This window comes from Pygoscelis adeliae, unplaced genomic scaffold (genome assembly GCF_000699105.1).
Source record: "Pygoscelis adeliae isolate BGI_AS28 unplaced genomic scaffold, ASM69910v1 Scaffold96, whole genome shotgun sequence".
NCBI lineage: Eukaryota > Metazoa > Chordata > Aves > Sphenisciformes > Spheniscidae > Pygoscelis > Pygoscelis adeliae.
This window is the reverse complement of record NW_008824935.1, coordinates 1,336,744-1,355,498: the sequence shown is the minus strand read 5'-3', so window position 1 is coordinate 1,355,498 and position 18,755 is coordinate 1,336,744. Positions and strand designations below refer to the sequence as shown.

The window sequence follows — 18,755 nt, the reverse complement described above, 5'->3', positions numbered from 1 at the left end:
AGAGCAATAGGGTGAGAAAGTTCCATACTTTTATCTTGCTCCTTTAGTAGTGAAACTATATAAAGTTGTTGTTATCCTAAGATCTTCCAATTTTTATTTTAAACTACTGTTTATGTTAGAAAACAATAATAGCTCTGTCTGCTTCAGATGTGAATGCTGACAGATGTGAAGATGCTTCGGATCTTCACAACAGATGTGATGTCTCTCTTGCTTCTTATGATGTTCTTGAATTTTCAAGAATAAATAATAACCTACCCTTTTTTCTTAATGAAAAAAAACCTTGTAATAAGAGTTTTTAAATGCATTTAGATGTATTTAGCAATTAAATATTTGGGTTTCTGCTGTATTTGTATCTTAAATGCTTTTTGGGGAAATGTTTAAAACTGTATTTGTTGGTTACATCATTGATTAGCTCTGGTTTTATGCCTTTAATACACCGGAGAATGCTTATTTATTTTTTATTTTTATTTTTTAATACAATGTTTCAGCATAGTTTCTGATATCGGTAAAAGATTAACTTTTGATAAGCTTTTGGTTATAGCTTTTGAGTTTTGTCTTTATATTATGACCACTACTTTTGGCAAGGTACAGACACCAGCAAAATAACTCTTTGCACTTAATTAGCTTATTCTCTTGAGGTTATTTAAATCCATTCAGAAGATGTGGGGAGAAAAACCCAATAAAATTTTTAAAAGCAGATGAACTAACCTGAAACATTTAAGAAACCTGTATCATTCAACCTACCTTCCTTTAACTGTGTTCCTAAAGAGGAGTGGTGTGGCAGATAAAGATGATTTCTGCATTTCCTTTCCACTGAATTTCGCAGTAAGTGCTGTGGATACAGGTATAAAATTAGAATAAAATTCTTATGTATTTCAGACAGTAAGCTATATGTGGGTGTACAGACATGCATTTTCTGACAGGTTACTTAGCAAAGCATTGGCATTTTTCATGGTTGCCAGGGGGCAATACCAAGGATTCTGTAGGAGGAAATGTATGTATTTATGATATAGCTTAGTGTGCTGTTACTGGCTGTGTTTCTGTGTAGAGCTCTTATGCCCTTGTTCTGTGAATACCATGATTGTTTTCAGTTCCCTCTGACTGTATTAGTTGGAATGCATAGGGGTGATTTACCTGGGTAAGATAAATATGTTGCTATTTTTCCTTCCTATTTTCTATTCTATAGGAGCAGATGAACTAAAATAAAATTCTTTCCTGTTCATTCGGTGGTTCTTTAGAAGGTGGTAATGAAGATTGTTGTGAAGTAACCACTTAGAGAGGATCAAAGAGAAGGCCTGGTGCCCCAGGCCCTATGCATCAAGACATTAAATTGTATACATTAGCTGTTCCTTTGAATTGCTCAGTGTAGCATTGTATTATATAACATCTATGTATACATATAATTACATGGTAGCCCAATGCAATTATAACATTTAATTGCCATATTTTTACTGCGAGATTTTTACATTTCTATTGCTGCACCACTGTCAAGGAAAGACACCGCTTATGCGGTAAGGAGAGAAGAAGGGTGACTATAACCCATAACTGATCTTCAGACTCTTTCCAGGGCTCAGCCCACAATGAAGTGGCATTCATTTGTTGCTCTCAGAGGATGAACAGAATACTTACTGTGTTTGCAAGCAAATGAGCAGTTCTCTGAACAAAACCGGGTTTAGCAGGAAGAATTCAAATTGGGCTTTTGAAGAGTTTCACTTAAGCCTGAGTGGAATTTTCCATCTAGTGGGAGTAGAGCTGTGGTTGCTCTGACCGTGCTGAGATAAATTGCACAATATGAGTAGGATTAAATGCTACAAGGACAAATCTCGGTCTCTGTGCGCATACTTGTTACTCCCTGTTGAACTAGGGCATTTGATTACCTATCTGCAGTTCTATTAATTTTTTTCCCCTTTCCCCTTGCAGATGTTTTATTTGAAAGGGAACACTTTGATTCACAACTTATTACCTCACTTTTTTTTTTTAAGAGCTAGATAGTCTGCTTTAATGGTTACTTTCTAAGATGAAGGAATGTACAGAATGTTTTTGATTAACAAGGGAGGTAATTGGGAGGTAATGTTTTAAGTATGAAACAAAAACATAACCTCCCTTTCGCCTCCCCCTCCCCCTTTCAAAGACATGTAATCTCTTCAGAACGATCTAAATTTGAGTTACCTTGTGTCCTCTCGGACCACGGCACTGACAGAGTGTTTGTTTAGTGTTAAATGTTCTGGGCTGAACGCTCTGAAGGAGTAAAATGGGTATTGCTGTATTGACTTGGATACTTTTCACTAATTGAAGTCTAGCCCTGTTTAGGAGCGTGACTTCTTAATCTCTTAAGAAGTTTTTAAAAAGTTAACTTTAAAATGTCAAACAATATACGTTTTTTTAAAACTCTTTGGGTCTATGTGCCTTGTCTACCACTTGACAAAACTGTTTTAATTCTTTGTGAAATTTCCTCTTTAAAACTCTGTCAAATACACAGATTTCAAAGCAATGTCGCTTCTAGGTGTATTATGTTGCAAGTCATTGAAGAAACTCACTGTCTGAGGACAATTTAAATAGAAATGTGAACATCTTTCCATGAAATTAACAGTTATGAAATAGACACTATTTTCTTGTGCAGAATTTTGTAACTTGCATCTTTCTGTAAAATGGAAGAGCTAAATTCCAAAATCCCCTGATGCTGTTTTTAGTTGGGGGTCAGGGTAGGTGGCAGTGGGAACCACTAGTCCTTTACAGCTGTTCTCTTCCCCTTCCTGCCCACCTCCATCCACCACCCCGAACCGATAACGGTGCTATTTTGTTTTTGCACTCGAGTGAGCTTGTCATTAATATACAAGGATAATTACTGTGGCTTTTAGTTAATGACAGACACTAAGGTGAAAGGAAAAGAAAATTGTGTGTGGCGAGGAAAAATTTTCTGTAGGATGGAGCATTGTCAGCTGCCCTGTTACCATAAGTCATTCCTAAAAGAGCGCTTAGAGAAGGAGAGGGGAAGTCCACATTGGTTGTGAGCAAACTGGCAGCTCAAATGCTATTGTAGTAGCTGTGATAGGAAAGCTCAAATAAATCTGTTATTTAAGTGGGCTGTGGATGCATCTGCTAGGTGGATTGGCATCTGGATTGCCAATCCAGACGTGGATTTACATTGATCTAGGTATCCCCTGTCTTGGAAAGGCAGAGGAAACAACTGAAGATGGTATGACTTTTTTTTTTTATTGGTACACTTTTTCTTGGAAGTTACTGCTTTTGCAGCTTGCTTGTCAGAATGGGCTCTCTGAAACCTCCTAAAGGGCTGCTGGCAAAGTCAGGTCGGTGGATTTCTTAAAAGTCACTTGGCTGAAGAGTGCCCCCCGTGATCCCTTTCCCACAGTAGTGCTGCGGCGCTGGTGATGCCCGCCTGCTGCGCAGGAGCCCTCCGCAAGCACCGGAGCGACATCCCAGCAGGTTCCTGTGAATCGCGTCCCCGCGCAGTGCTGTGGGGCCTGCCGCGCCGGTTGCCTCTGGGGCCAGGATGACGTTCCTTGGCTAAACTTTGTTTTCTTGGGCTTTTTGAAGGGGTTAGACCAGACTCTTTAAGTATCTGTTACCCTAGGGATTTGGTGGACTCTTTTTGGATGCGTTACGTGACTCTTGCCTTCTTAGGTCTCTTAGCAGAGGATTTACATTTTTCTCTTGCAGAGTCTGTCCCTCTGCAAGAAATGATGCAGACTGTTGGCCCCAACTTCTTTTAAACCTGGGGGGAAAAGCAAAAAAAAAAAAAATCCTAGGGGCCATGATTCCACGTGAATCTTTAGTCCACATATGTAATGCGATACTCTTGGTTTTATTCACTGGGTAAATACACTGAGTTTTGTTGACTTACGGTTAAATCTTTTTTTAAATCTTAACAGGTGCCAATCCAGACCAATATGCAGGTTACAGAAGACTTTTCTTAAAATTTAAAAGCAAAATGTGGGTTTCTGTTATAAAAGATCAGACTCCTTCAGTGAAGTCTGAGAGGTTCAGTGTATAACGTATAAATTCCATAAATTGTTCTGTACAAAATGCTATTCAGAGATTAAGTATTGTCAGATACCAACAAGCTTAGAAAGCTATTTTAAGAATGCTGTTACTCAACATGCAAATTTGTAATAGAAATACGAACTTGAATTTTAATCTCTAACAATTAATTTTGTTTTGCAGTTTTTATTGGCCAAAGTGAATCACAGTCTATCTTTAAAAATATTTGGTGGAAATTTAAAAATAGACCTTCAGTTACATTCTGCTTGAACCTAGTACAAAGGACTAACTGTGTTCAATAGTTTTCTGATTAGTAAAAAGTTTAAGTTCTTTCCCATGTAATGAAGCAACCTCGTGATGTTGCATAATACTCTATCCCCCAATATGGTTTTCAATTGCCAGATATACTTAATGTCATTTTTACATTATTGTTCTGTCTTTTTCATTGACTGATTTATCTCTGGTTCTTTGATGCTTTCCTACTAAGATACAAAATGTCATTCTGATGCAGCTTTGCCTGTTTTTTTCTCTCCCCATTCACTTTCCACTTATGTTCACAAATTCCTCGCATATTCCTTTCAGTCTTCATTGCTCAGTTTACTTCAGTACAGATAAGGGGGAAATATTATTGCCATAGTTCACATCTTTTGCTTTTGAAGAACAAATCCAATTATGTAAAGATGTATATGTAAAATTATGATCTTACTGCTGTAACCTGTGTGTACTAATGTTGCAAATCATTCAGTTTTATGTTTTAGGCAGTTTGAAAAATGTGTATTAAATAAGTGAGATTGATATAGGTTTACTTTAGCTTCTTTGGAAGCGGAGCACATGACCATGAATTCTGGGACTCTCTAGGAATCACAGTTGTGTCTTTTTTTATAAATCTGTGAGAGCTTGCTTCTTAAGGAAACATCTTAAGGAAAAAGACCCAGGTATAGTAGTATTAATATTCGAGAAGGTGGTGTGAATTTAAATATTCACCGATCAATAATGTTACATGCATGTGGGTTGCTCTTTTGAAAAAGTTAATCTCTGTTGACCTATGCCTATTAGTTTTATTGCTTTGTGTTGTGTTTAATTATATCCAGTCTATCAGGTGCCTGGTCCTGTTCCATTGTAGCCCTGTGACAAATCTTATATAGGCTTCATGGGAATTGGGTCTAGGGTAAGATGGAGTAATAAAGAAACAAAATTCAAATGTAAAATCAAAAGTGTCTGTGAGACTTTGAAATAATTTTAAAACCTTACACTGAATAAAGAGCACAAGAGACAGGGGAGTGAGGGAGTTCTGATAACGAGATATCTTCAGTTTGTTTGGGAAGAGCTTGACTGAAGTCATTCATGTATACTTTGTTAAAATTGCTGTGTATATAAGTTGTTTAAATGCAGTTTCCCTGCATTTGTTTTGTTTCACACATGCACAATTGCATATGTGAGTTTAGTACATCATCCTGTATCTGACTTGAAAGCAGCCATCTGACTTTCTGTAGGCTAAACACTGGTATCCTTTGGTAAGTGGCCAAACGAGATAGCTGAATGGTTGTGCTAAGTGTGCTTCCTCTGCTTTCTCCTCTTTCCTTTACTTTAGTGTGGCACGGCATCAGTAGCAGAATTGATGTCAAAACTCGCCCGTTTTCAACTGTCGTTTCTGTAAGACTGGGAATCTTGTTGGGGGTCTGATAAACAAAGAGCTTTTGTGGAAATGCCTTTTCATATTAGATGAAAAGAACTACATATGTTTGTTGCAGCATTGTTGTATTAAAATAGCTGCTCTTGATTAGTTGTTTATAAAAGCGTCTCCCTGGGTTTCCATATCACATGCACATCTCAGTCTTTGGTCTCTGGTTTTTTCCTTTGTCTTGGTGTTTTTTTCTCTTTGTAATCTAATGTCTGATCAGTATAACTGCGTAGTATTTTAACTGTCCACAATAATTTATTATTTGGAAGCCCTGTGATACTAGGAGCAGGCTCTGACCCATTGGAATGCCCTATCCTTGCTGGGGAAGCTTATGGGACTGACCTGTCATTGCAATAGGAAGACAGATATCCTTTTGATTATAGGCAAGGTTCCCAAAATACCTGAGCTGGTGTAGGCATTTGGAAAAAGGAGCAACATGCACCCCTAAAACATACATTGTTTTTGAGATTCTTACTGTATTTTGTAGTGTTAAATCTCTTGTTTGACTTCATCTAAGATGAAGTTTTGCATGGCTGGGGGAGAAGGAGGAAGGGAGGGGAATGTGTTTCCCCTCTGAGCATAACTCCCCTCCTGTGAGTTGGGACTGGCTTGGAATTCTTTCATTTCTACTTACAGTCTATTCTCTGTGCAATCCTGATTGCATAGTGATCGGTACTGATCTGTAAAAATATTTATGGTTCACCGTAAGTGTTTATTAATAAGGTTTTCAGACTTTTTTTAGCATTTTTAAATAAGAAATAGTAAACAGTTTTTCAGTTTTTCCATTTTTATTAAGTTCAAATGGTAGTGCTAAAGAAGACTGCAAAGTGCTTGATTGGCACTAGGCTGTTCAAGACCTTCTGCTCAGCTAGAAATCATTGTACATCTTGTACGTTCTTTGCTGTACGTTCTTTGCTGTATTCCTCAGCCTTTCCTCTTAAACTGTGGGCAAATGTTCATGTTCAAGAGGTGCTAATGGAAAATATTACAACCCCTAGGTATTCATTATTGATTCGTTATTCCAGTTTTTACTGTGTTCATCAATCTGCTTCTCATTGGCAAATTATCATCTGAAGCAATTCAGAAAATATTCACAAACTGTAGGGAGCTGTCAGATTCATGGGAAATAAAAGGTGATGTCTGGCAGAGAGGTGTTCATGAGCGCTGAGAGTAACAATATCTTTGTCCAGTATTACAGACTCTTGAAGAGGGCCAATGGCTGGCATCCTAGGTTAAAATTTGATATATGCTGCTACTTATTTAAAACATGATCCAGTAAAAAATATGATGGGGTGCTCAACTGTCAACACATAATTGATGAAATACTTGTATTATTCATTTACATACTTAAAATTAGCCAGTCAGTAAGTACTTTGCTGGTCAAGATAAGTAGCCAAATAGTAACATTTAGTTTGTTCTGCAAAAGTGTTTGCAGGAAGGAACATGACAATGGAGAGAAATAATGCATTAACTATGCAGAGGACGGTAGATGTGTCAAGGAAAACCAAGTATAATATTTTAAAAAGCCAGTATTACTTAAAAAGAACAGTCTGAGTTTGAGAAGAGTCAATATTGGGAAGGTTGTTTGGCAGTGGGTTAGCTACTTTTGGTGATATGGTTGAAAGGAAAGTGTCTTTGAGAACCCAGATCCTTTGGTTGTTTTCACGGGTCTGATAATAAGTTTTGAAAACTGCTTTTGTTGCATTCTTGTTTACAATCAGCTGAAGCTTTCAAAATCTTCACAAGGTGCTGAGACTTGGTTTATGCATTCAACTTCCCTTTCATAGAGTTCAAAATAATGATGATACAGTCGTTAAGACAAAGTAGTTTGTCTACGTTCTGTGTTGCGTTTTTTCCTAACTGTTTTGGTAGTAAGTGGTGTGTGTTTCTTTCCATTATTCTGTAGTTGTGAAACATCGTAGTAACTTCACAAATGAACAAAGTTGAAATATGGTTGTGAATGAAAATTTTTCTTTTACATGACCTTGAGTTAAGAGCAGTTGTTTTTTCTCTAGAATGCTGTGAACCAAAAACTGGTGAAAGGAGGCTCTAACCTCATGGGACTTCAGCAAACAGTTAAATAAACGTAGAGGTTAGCTACCTGGAGATATTATTTGAGATTTCTTGATGTGAATGCAAGAAGAGATGTCATTTAAACTGTGTCAGCATGTTCTACAAAAAATCTCCATTTGAAGAGAACACATTTCTGTTGGCCTAAAGTTTACACACAGTATTAGTAACAGTTTTCGTAGGCTTACACGTTAGAGATCTTAGTTTGTTGGCTGGCTGAACCACAACAATTCAAGTTTCTGTTGTTGATTCAGCTTGGTATCAGTTGGCCACTTTTAACAATAACCTAGGTCTTGGTGACAAGAGAAAAATGTCTGTAATTTCTTCCTAGAAAGCCCTTCGAAACATACGGAGAAACAACTCCTGGCGTAGCTTGTGGACAGCTTTCACAAATAAAAGTCCATGTACTTTGCCTTCATAGTTCCTGCAGTATTTACAGCTACTCTGATTCATTAAGTGCTTGTGTGGAAAACACTGCCTTTACAAAAACATACGGTTTTATCTTAATTGCCCAAGTTGGAAGAATAAAATACTTAACACAATGTATAAAGAGATTAGAAGATTGGGCAACCATTAACTTCACTTTAAAGGAAATAGATAAGAATTGAGGTTTAGTACTGCATAAATAACCTGAAATTAAAGTTGATCTGTTTCTGTCCATGGCTGTGTTCAAACATTTTCTGGACTACATTCATGTGTTGACTGTAGATCTAAAACCTCTGACAGACTGTTGATACTTTTGTAATGTTTTTCTACTTGTCAGGTAAATATTGAGATACTATATAAAACCTTGGATTATTCTGGGTTTTTTTTTTGTTCTTAATTTCAGATTAAAGAACAAAAAATTGTCTTCAGGCCAATTACAATGCAGGTTTCCGCAGTGAAATAAGTTTTAAAAATTAAATGCTTTGGATACTTTTTTTTCCCTTTTGCTAAGAAACACAGAAATCTAATGAAGTGGAAAATAGTTGTGTTTCCTTAAAAGAAAAACACAAAATAAGCAAATCAATAAATGAACAAAAGAAACTTCAGGTACATGTATAGCAAATAATTGTTCATATTCCAGGAAACCTTAACTCTCACATTAATGAATAGGTACTGTCCTGCTGATTTGTCCCCAGTATGGAAGTCCAAGTTATGTTAATTGTGTAGAAGCATGAGTGTATTTTTTAATGCTATTTTTGGACCTCTCTTTGCTTGGAAACCTGTAATACTGCATTTGAAAGATGCTGAATTTAATCTTTCGGGAGAGAACTTGAAGGGGAAAAAAATGAACTAGTATATAATAATGATGAATTTTTTTCTAAAAAAAAGTCTTTTTTTTTAGTTATTTCAATTAATACAGGCAGCGCAATGCTCTTGAATCTTAATAACCAAACTCTAATATGAACTGAATCTGTTGCTAAATACTTTTCTCTATGATCCCCATCCATGTTTTCCCCTAATGTAATTTCATGGTTTTAGTTCTTGCTTTAGAACTGATAATGTGACTTGAACTATATAGGTGCATGGTGGAGGAAAGAGAGAACCTCTTTCTCATACAACTTACCATGTATATACAGAATCAACCAGAAGCCTTACTACAATTTTTCCTTTCCAGTGCATTTGTTAGGACCTTGTGGCATAACTAGCTCCAGGGTTTAAAGGATACCATCTATTTGATTTTTTTATTTATTCATTTATTTTTAATCAGTTTTATCTTTTAAAAACCCTAGAGGCTGTTAAAATTCTTGAACTAGCAGGCAGAGTTGGTTTGTTTGAATTGCAAGTGTGCCTTTCCTGCCTCATGCTGCCCTCTTCTCCCAAACTCTTTTTGTGATGGTGGCAGGTTATTTGGTTTGACTTACAAGATCAGAGGCCCCTTCTGCAGAATGTTCCCTTCCTTGTTGTTCAGCTTGTTCTCCCGTTGTTTCAGTTCCGTTTTCATGGCTGCTGTTCCCGATTCCCTCTTCCAACATTTTGTGAAGGCAATGGATGTGAATGTATTTCAGCTGAAAACAAATTGTGATGCCGTGATACTGTCTATAGGACTGCAGGAACTGTATTGCTAATAAGCAGTGACATAATTAGTAATGCACAGATCGCTGTGACAACATCCAGTAAACCTGGAAATAGATAGTTTTCTCCTTGTTAATCCTTCTTCTAAGAACTATAGCATTACTTAATGTAATGGACATAGCTTCAGCTACAGGTGTGATCTACTCATTTATTTCTGTGATCTTCATATAAAAGGTATATAACTAAATCCTTATTTGGTTGGTTAATTTGGGTAATATAAGGTCTGTTTAGGGGGAGTAATAAGAAAGGGAGAAAAATAAGTACATAGGAAACACCTGCAGTTCTCTTTTTTTTTCCCAAAAAAAGTTTAAGATATTTTTATTTACAGCTAGTGTTCTGTTGTTTGTAGCCAGAGTAATAAATTAGATACTTTGATGTGTGCAGAGGAGTATGGAATCTTTGTGCCTTAAGAGAGTTGGTCATAAATTATGTCAGTTAGGAGGGTTGTTCAGGATCTAAGTGTTAAAGCTGGAACGGAGCAGTGGAAATGCATTGAATCTACAGTTACACAGAATGAAACCACCTCAGATTTATTGACTTTTTGTTCTTGGTCATGGACTGTTTGAAGTAAACATGTTTACATCCAATACCTTGTGCACCTAGATAAACAGTACTGAGTTCAACGCGGAATACTACTTCAACAGTTGTTAATAGCCCTCAGGATTTAACATGAGGATTTTGCAAGTTTTGTTGCTTGTTGCTACCTTGAGATGTAATAAAACTAGGTTGCAATACTGTATGTTTTTACATATGACAACATTTTAGATATTTCTTAGATTTTAAAGTCTATTTATACATGATCTGCATGTAAAGAAAGCGTCACATACTGAAAACACTCCCTGCCATATTTTTCAAATCAAAGAAAATGAAACAGTTTTAAATACAGGTTTGGACCCGCATATGTGCTGCCCTAAGAGATGCAAGACTCCATTGCTCGTACTTGCCCGCAGAGAAGATGAGTAGATGCAACCTGTGACAGACTTTAGTCATGTTGTTGGCAGGTGAAGCTTAGAGTCTGGATGGTGAAGTGGCCAAGGTTGGAGGTCCCGTTCCTTTCTGCCAATGTCCTGGCAAGGCAACTGCCACCACATAAGTAAAACTAATCTCAGGGATGGCAGTGTGTTAAACTGCTGCAGGAGGAGTAACCAGAATAGTTTAACAGCTTTAAAATATTTCTTTCCTTAAGCTGCTAGGTTTCGCTGCAGGTACAAACTGAGTTACAGTGACTGCTGTAGTTGTGTAATGATTTTTCTTGTGAGATTGCTTCCCATAGTTGTGGCTAAATCCTAGATAAATAAATATTTAAGAATACAGGTGGTGGATTCAGTGTTAAGGTGTATAGTTGATCTTGGAGGCTGCTATAACAATAAACAAAAAAATTGCTACATTGGGTTAGATTGTCTTGTGTTACTCAGTTGTTTTATTTGCATTCATTCTTCCTCTCACTTTTTGAGAATTGATCCTGTTTAGTTTTATTTACAGGTAAGAGATTATATCTAAGTGGGATCCAATAAAAATCAAAACTGCCTGCTCTTAATCTAGGGTGCTGTAACAGGTTATGGAAAAAGTAGTGTATATTTTGACATTCTTCTGGCAAACTTCTTGCATGATTCAGGAATGAAGCCAAGCGTCTTCAAAACATGAGAGATGTACATATAAGTGCCTTCAGGGTATGCAGAAGTTCAGGGACAGGTCACTAGTGGTGACTTGGCATGATATCTTGGCATGTGTATGTGAAAGGAGGAGTGTTTTTGAAATGTTACCAGTACTGTTTCTCAGGACACACACACACACACTGATTTTTCTTTGAGTATTAGGCGATCTTAAAAAATAAATTAAAAAAAAAAAAGAAGAAACAGTAGGAATGTTAACCCCTCTTAGATTTGAGAAGCTATTTGTCAATGTGAAATACTTTCCCTGTATTCCCATATGTGTTCCTATAAAGCAGATACTTTATTGTTCTTAAACTTCGTGATGCTTTCGTTCCTTGTAATGATTTCGTAGGAGTGCTCTTATGAGGGTTTCCACTAAAATGTCAGCTCCTGTGACTACACTGCACCCTATGTAGCAATCTGTAGGGTGAGAAGTTTGCATTAATGTACAGCAGGTGCGTAGTACAGTGGCAGGTTGGTGGCTGGGTCACCCTTTGGGCAAGTAGTAGCTGTGGGTTTGCGCTTCCCTCAGGCACAGAAAGTTGCAGAACTGGGTCCCCTGCTTCCCGGGTGAGTTCTCCACCCGCTGGGCACCTGTGTGTTTGCTCAGGGGGAGGAGGAGGTTATTGCCCTCTGATTTAGGATCCTCAAAGTGCAAAACAGAACCTAATTTGAGGGTCCTGGTTAGGCTTCTGTGTGGGGTAACACTCAGCTGCTGAGGTTCTTATAGACAACAACAATTTATGGGGCATGAGGAGAGGCGAAGATTAGACTTGGCGGTAGTTTTGAGAATTGCACTTTTGCCTTACATACATTCAGTATAAATGCTGAGGTGGCAGTCTCTGTTGTGGACCCAGACTTTAGGCAGCTGAGACAATTTTGCCTGTAATATGAAATTATTTTCTTCTTTCTGAAGACAGAGCAGTCACTTCTAGTTCCATAATTAATGTGGTAAAAAAACAGCATGGAACAAAATTTGATGTGTAAAATACTGTATCTCATACATAGATGTATGTGCATGTGTTGTAAGTCTTTAATGTCAGTTTTTACAAGACACCAAAGTTAAAGTCAGATTATCTAAAAAATTGTTCTCAACTCCATTTTTTATTACTAGGAAAAAACCCACAGAATTCCATTCTACTTCATTGCATCGTGTTCGAGGAGAAAACCCCCTCTGAAACATGTAGGGTCGGAAAGTACCCTTGCACAAGTTAGAGGAAACCCTGGCATTTTACCCATTTTCCACTCTTCCTTCTGAAGATATGTCAGATTCCTTAGGATTTATAAAAGGTCATGAACAAAATAAAGAACACTCTTGAGTATACAGTTACAGCTAATTAAAAACTAGACATTCTTTACAGTATCAGAGTTGCTTGTGTTTGGAAAGAACATCTACATGTGAGAATCTCTTGGTTAAGAAAACATGGTTGAGCAGAAATAAAGGAATGGTTTCAGACAAATCGCTTCTCAGGTTTAAGTTTATTGTGCAGTAGAATTAAAATGTTTTTGTTCAAAAAAAAAATGGAAGTTTTTCATTAAGAGCTAAGCTGACTTTCTTCTTGCACCTTGTCAATACAGAATTAAAGCTTCTCCATACAGAAGAGCCTCCAGTTGTGACTGCACTGCTTTTGCATCCTGTTGTGAAGGACAGCCAGTCTTTGAAAAGGCAGTGCAAAGATCATCTTTCCAAGAGTCATTCCCTACAAGGGAAGACATGGGGAGGTGGAGGATAGAACATGCTGCCATACTGTGAGGATGAAAACTCCCACAAAAGCCTGTTGTTCAGGGTAGCACAGCTCTCTGCTTCCTCTAAATGAGGTCTGTGTTTTTCAGGCATACCGTGGCCTAACATGACTAAAATGTCAGAACTGTTACGCTATTTCAGTTAAGTCTATTTACTGTCTTGGGTTCAAAACCCTATTAATTCAGTTGCTGTCTCAAGATGAAAACTATTTTCTGTATTTCTTTGATGTGAACTAAAGTAAACAACTACTTTGAGTATTGATGTAAATTTGTGTTGTGGTTTAACCTGGCAGGCAGCTAAACACCACACAGCCTTTCGCTCACTCTCCCCCCGCCCCCCCGTGGGATAGGGGAGAGAATTGAGCAGGGGGGAGGGAAGAGTAAAATTCATGGGTTGAGATAAAGATAGTTCAGTAGGACAGAAAAGGAAAGGAAAAGGAGAAGAATAATAATGATGATAAAAGAATATACAAAGCAAGTGATGCACAATGCAATTGCTCACCACCTGCCGACCGATGCCCAGCCAGTCCTCAAGCAGTGATCGCTGCCCCCCAGCCAACTCCCCCCAGTTTATGTACTTAGCATGACGCCACATGGTATGGAATATCCCTCTGGCCAGTTGGGGTCAGCTGTCCTGTCTGTGCCCCCTCCCAGCTTCTTGTGCACCTCCAGCCTTCTTAGTCAGTAGGGCATGGGAAGCTGGAAAGACCTTGACTAGTGTAAGCACTGCTTAGCAACAACTGAAACATCAGTGTGTTATCAACATTGTTCTCATGCTAAATCCAAAACACAGCACTGTACCAGCTACTAGGAAGGAAATTAACTCTACCCCAGCTGAAACCAGGACAATTTGCTAGAGACATTTGAAACCTTAGAATACCTTTTAATTTCATTTCATTTTTTAAATATGCAGGCATGACCCTGCAGGGCTTGTTTGGGAGAGCTCAGAAGTGGTTTGCCCAGTTTGGCAGGGGATAATCTCAACTACATGTGATTTTTGTAAGCTGAAAATACGTAAGAAGCAATTCAGGAAAAGGATGAGAGGGTAGGAAGAGGGAAGGCTATCTCTCTGGGTCATCACAATCAGCTGGGAGGTATCGGAGCATAACTTCTGCCATACTGCGTTTTACATCACCGAAGTCATTTGGCCATTCATTTCTAAACCCTGTGGTAACTTTCTCAGTTGTCTGAGACTGTGGGTGGCTGAATCGTACCTGCCTTACAAAAATTGACACAGGCAAGAATTACTGGCTTTGAAAGACTTAGCCTAACCTACTTTTAGTTGAGAAAAGATTTTTTTATTCACTTCAACTCTGTATACATGCTACTGAAGTAGCATACAGCTGGTTAATGTGTTAATATAGCTGAATAGTTAATTCTATGTATAATCATAAATCTACAGCCAGTTAAAACCTTAATAACATTAAAAGATAAAAGGTTCTTTTTGGCTTGTGTTTTATATGCAGTCTTGAGTCTTATCAGTTGATTTTTAATAAATAAAAAGTATTTCTGAGATACTAATTATAAATACTAGAAAATTATTCTCCAATGTGTCTTTTACTTCCTGCCTTTAAATATGTTCTAAAAACCAGTGGGAGATATGACTTAAAATTCCAGTAGACACCGTGTTGTGTTCTTATGGAAACATCTGGTTAAGAACATGGAGTTTAATAGTTTTAAGTCAAACTCATAATACATTTGAATATGATTGCTGTATAGTAACATAAACATGAAGAAAGATGGAACAGGACCATGTACTTAACCTGTTTGATGGCATAATTGCATATTTTTTTTTTTTACTTTATGTAAACACAGGAGCTTCTGAAGGAAGAAAAAAAGTTTCTAACGTGGCTCTAGTATGACTTATGTTTCTGGGCAAATATTCTCTCACTACTGAGACGAAAGACTGTACATTTGATTTGTGAGAAATGTGTTTTAGTTTTCATTGCATTATCCTTTGTTTTGTTTTAGCCACAGCAGTGGATTGCAGCTGGATGACAAAAAATAAGTATTTCTCCTTTTTCTAGGTGTGGGCACTCTCCTGTGTACCGTTCACGTGAGATGTCAGGTCGGGCCCTTGTTCCATTTGTTATGGTAAATGAAGTACCGCATACAGTGCTGTCCTTGTTGGAGGGGCTTCCAGACTGTACCAGTCCTTGCATACGACAGAATAATATTCACGGAACGCTTCTGCAAGTAAGTTTTTGGGGGTTGTTTGGGTTTTTCGGTTTGTGTGTTTTGGGGTTTGTTTTGGTTTTGTTTTTTTGTGTTTGGTGGGGTTTTTTTTTACTGTGGGGTTTTTGGATTTTTTTTGGTCATACTTCACAGCCAGACAACTCGCAATGAGTTGTGCTGAACGATCACATATTGTCAAAACATGTATGAAGACTGCTTTTGAGTCGATTCTATCAGATGATAAATGTGGAATGCACATTTCAACCTTCATTAGAAGGCTGTAAGCTGCAAATATCAACATTTACTTTTCATATAATGTTTCATCTCTGGGGATTAAAGTGCTTTGAGGGCAAATATCTTTATCTAAACATATATACAGAGTGATCTGTGTGACTTGCCCAAAAGAGCAAATCTGAGGCAAAGCTGAACTCCAAGCCCAATAGTATTGTAGATATTGAGACTTGCTACTTACCTGCATATTTATGTTACTTCATTTGCTTTTCCTGCTGCACCAGCAGCTTCCTGTCAGTTTGCTGTACAAGCTGTGCTAAGCTTTATAGTGTATTCTTCTGAGAATATTCTGGAGAACAGCTCGCTATTGGTTTGGAAGCAGAAGTTTTTTCATTCCCCATATATCATTCCTTTGGTTTATGGCAGTCGGTTCACTGTGTTTGATTTTTAAGCTATCACGGTAATAAGTGACTCATTTTTATTGCCTGTTTTTCACGAGCAACCCTCCAACAAAGCCGTATTGTACATGACCAGCTATGTTAGTCTGCCTTAGCTGGCAAACTATCTAGGTACACATTCCCACTATAAACTGTGTGGTGGGGTGTGTGTGGTTTTGTTTTGGTTGTTTACTGTATCTTTTCCAGCATGTATTTTCCTTTAAAATCATAACCTTACAGGAGACCTAGGACAGGGAAATGTGTCGAATCCCTCTAGAGCTGTTAGTGTCAATTTTACCTGTAAAGGGTTTCAGCCAATTGAATCTGGATTTGGATGACGACTGGTTACAGTGAAGGTTGTAGCAGGGTGTGGGATGACTGTGTCCAGTTTTTTCTGCTCTGAAAAGCAGTCCATGCACCTGTATGCATGCAAGTGCTTAGACCTGTCAGCTGCTGCATCTGCGGGGGAGGGAGGAGATTGCCATCATGAAATTACCTGTGCAGCTCTCGTGTGTCCTGAACCTCCTGAAGCATTAGGAAGAGGGTTATTCCAACAGAGAGAATTAAGTGCTTTCTCAGTCCAAAACGATTATAACCCTGGTCCATGAGGGTATGGACTGAAACTATTATATAAAGCTACTGCTTGCTTTTTAGGGACCTGGAAAAAAAATAATAATGGAGGGTTGGTTCTGAAAGAGCCCAAAGGATGATCTGTTTTTTAATCCAGTGTTGCTAACACAATCTTACGCATCGGTGTAGGGAGTCTTCTTTTCCATACCTGTGAGACAAGAGATATTCTTGGGGCTTTAAATGTGATTTTTCACCTGTTTTGAGCAGCTACTAGGAACTACTACTGCAGTTGGTACTGCACTAGGGAGAGACCGGTGCTGTCAGAGTATGACATTCTTCAAAAAAATGTCAGTTCTTCCATAACAGTTCAGTGATGTTTGGTCTCTCGCATTTGTCTTGGGCTTTGCTTTTATGACTCGTGAATCAAGGTTGTGCAGTCTTCATTTAATACTTAATCAAATATAGCGTACGACTGAAACGCTGAACTATCTGTTGCTAGTTAAAAATAACAAAACATTCAGAAGAAATACTGTAGGGTGATAAAGATGTGCAAAAAGGGAGGCAGTGGTGTTTGATGTTGTACCTCTAAAACACTAACGCCAGGTGTAGTTAGCATGCACCTCCTGTAAATAGTACAAAGAGCAAAGTACTATGACTTTCAGGGGTTGTTGGATGCATGGTTTCAGTTTCCTTTTTATCAATGTAAGACAGGACTTGCAAAGTTGCTGCTAAGGCTCAATGAACTGTAGAAAATTATGTTATGGGACTATTCGTTAAAGCACTGTTTTTCTGAAGGCTTACTTGAAGAGGCAGTGATCTGGCAGCGTTCAAAACTGTTTGCACTGCATTTCTGTGACACAGCAGAGAATTTATCTTCCTCTTTGATATAAAACCAAAACAAAAATTCCTACTAAAAAGAGTGAGTCTGTACAAAACTCAATAAAATTTAGATTTTTCCAGCAATACAAGGCCAATATCTTATGCAGATGGAATTCAGTAATTTCATTTTGTTTGTTCAGTCACATTAGTCAGAAGCTGACTAAGTTCATTGCCTGATTTTTTTTATTTCGGTGTTCATATGCTGTCAAATCTTGAACAGGAAAGTTGCAATTATTCAACTTAAAGCTTATGTGGCAGTGCCAAATGTAATGAATCTTGAAGGTGTCTTTCAGTTATGTTTCAGAGTTATGTAATCGCTTCATCTGCTGCAAGCCAAATGTTAATTTATAGAAAGATCATTCAAAAAGAGTTCAGCGTGGAGTGCTTGTCCAAACATGGCCTGGTTTTCAAAATGCTGAGATTGACAAGGAGTGTTTTTTGACAGTGGATACATGTGTTGTATTTAACGTCAGACCTTTGCATTATGTGAAAACATGGCTTTTCCTCTCCAGTGGGATAACTGTGGCTCAGTTTACATAGGAATATGAATGTGCATGAGGATAAAATAATCTGATGGTTTACATATTTTGCAGAAGAATTCTTTTCAAGAATTACCTAGGAGGAATACTGCTGTTCTGTAACTCTTACAGAACTGACAGTATTCTTCAAGGAGTAGTTCCGCATCATAAGTAAATGCGTTGACTTGAATAAGACAAATAAAAATCTTTTCTATGCTTAGTGTTTCCTTTACGAGTGCGGTTTCTACTTCGCTCCATAATCCAAACTGGCATGGGGGGCAAGGTGAGGGTGTCAAGTTTGTAATCCAAAAGAAAATGCAGAAATCTTTTACTGGCCGCCTTGAATGATGAAATATTTCTGGCTTCTTTTGTTTTAAGATCTAGGTTTCTTAGCTGATCAGCTGAAAGGAAGAGTTAGTCCAGAGCTTGATGTAGAAACTTCTGGAAGTGTATCAAAATTTATAACTAGGGAAGCCTTTACGTTTGTGAAACTTCTTGACTTTCGGCAGTTGCCAAGGAACTTAAAGTATTTGGGAAGATTGGGAAGATTGTGAGGTTTCCTTATCAGAGGATCAAATGTTTTTTTGACCTTCTGCCTCTTTAGGGTTGGAATTCCTGCAGTAGGTATTCCATCTGTTCAGAACAATTGAGAAATTCAGAATTAAGATGTAATTATTTCAGAAATGTTTTCTTCAATAACCTGTACTTGCGATTAATAATTTCAGTGTACTGGTTTGACTCG

At 37.8% G+C, this 18,755-nt stretch overlaps 1 protein-coding gene across 1 annotated transcript in view; it reads left to right on the top strand.

Annotated features, from left to right (window-relative positions):
- THADA (thyroid adenoma associated) overlaps positions 1 to 18,755 on the top strand; it is a 168,840-nt gene that overhangs the window by 60,619 nt on the left and 89,466 nt on the right. The window contains exon 28 of the mRNA XM_009325321.1: positions 15,231 to 15,399. Within this exon, the coding sequence (XP_009323596.1) occupies positions 15,231 to 15,399 (169 nt within the window). The remainder of the gene's footprint in view (positions 1 to 15,230; positions 15,400 to 18,755) is intronic.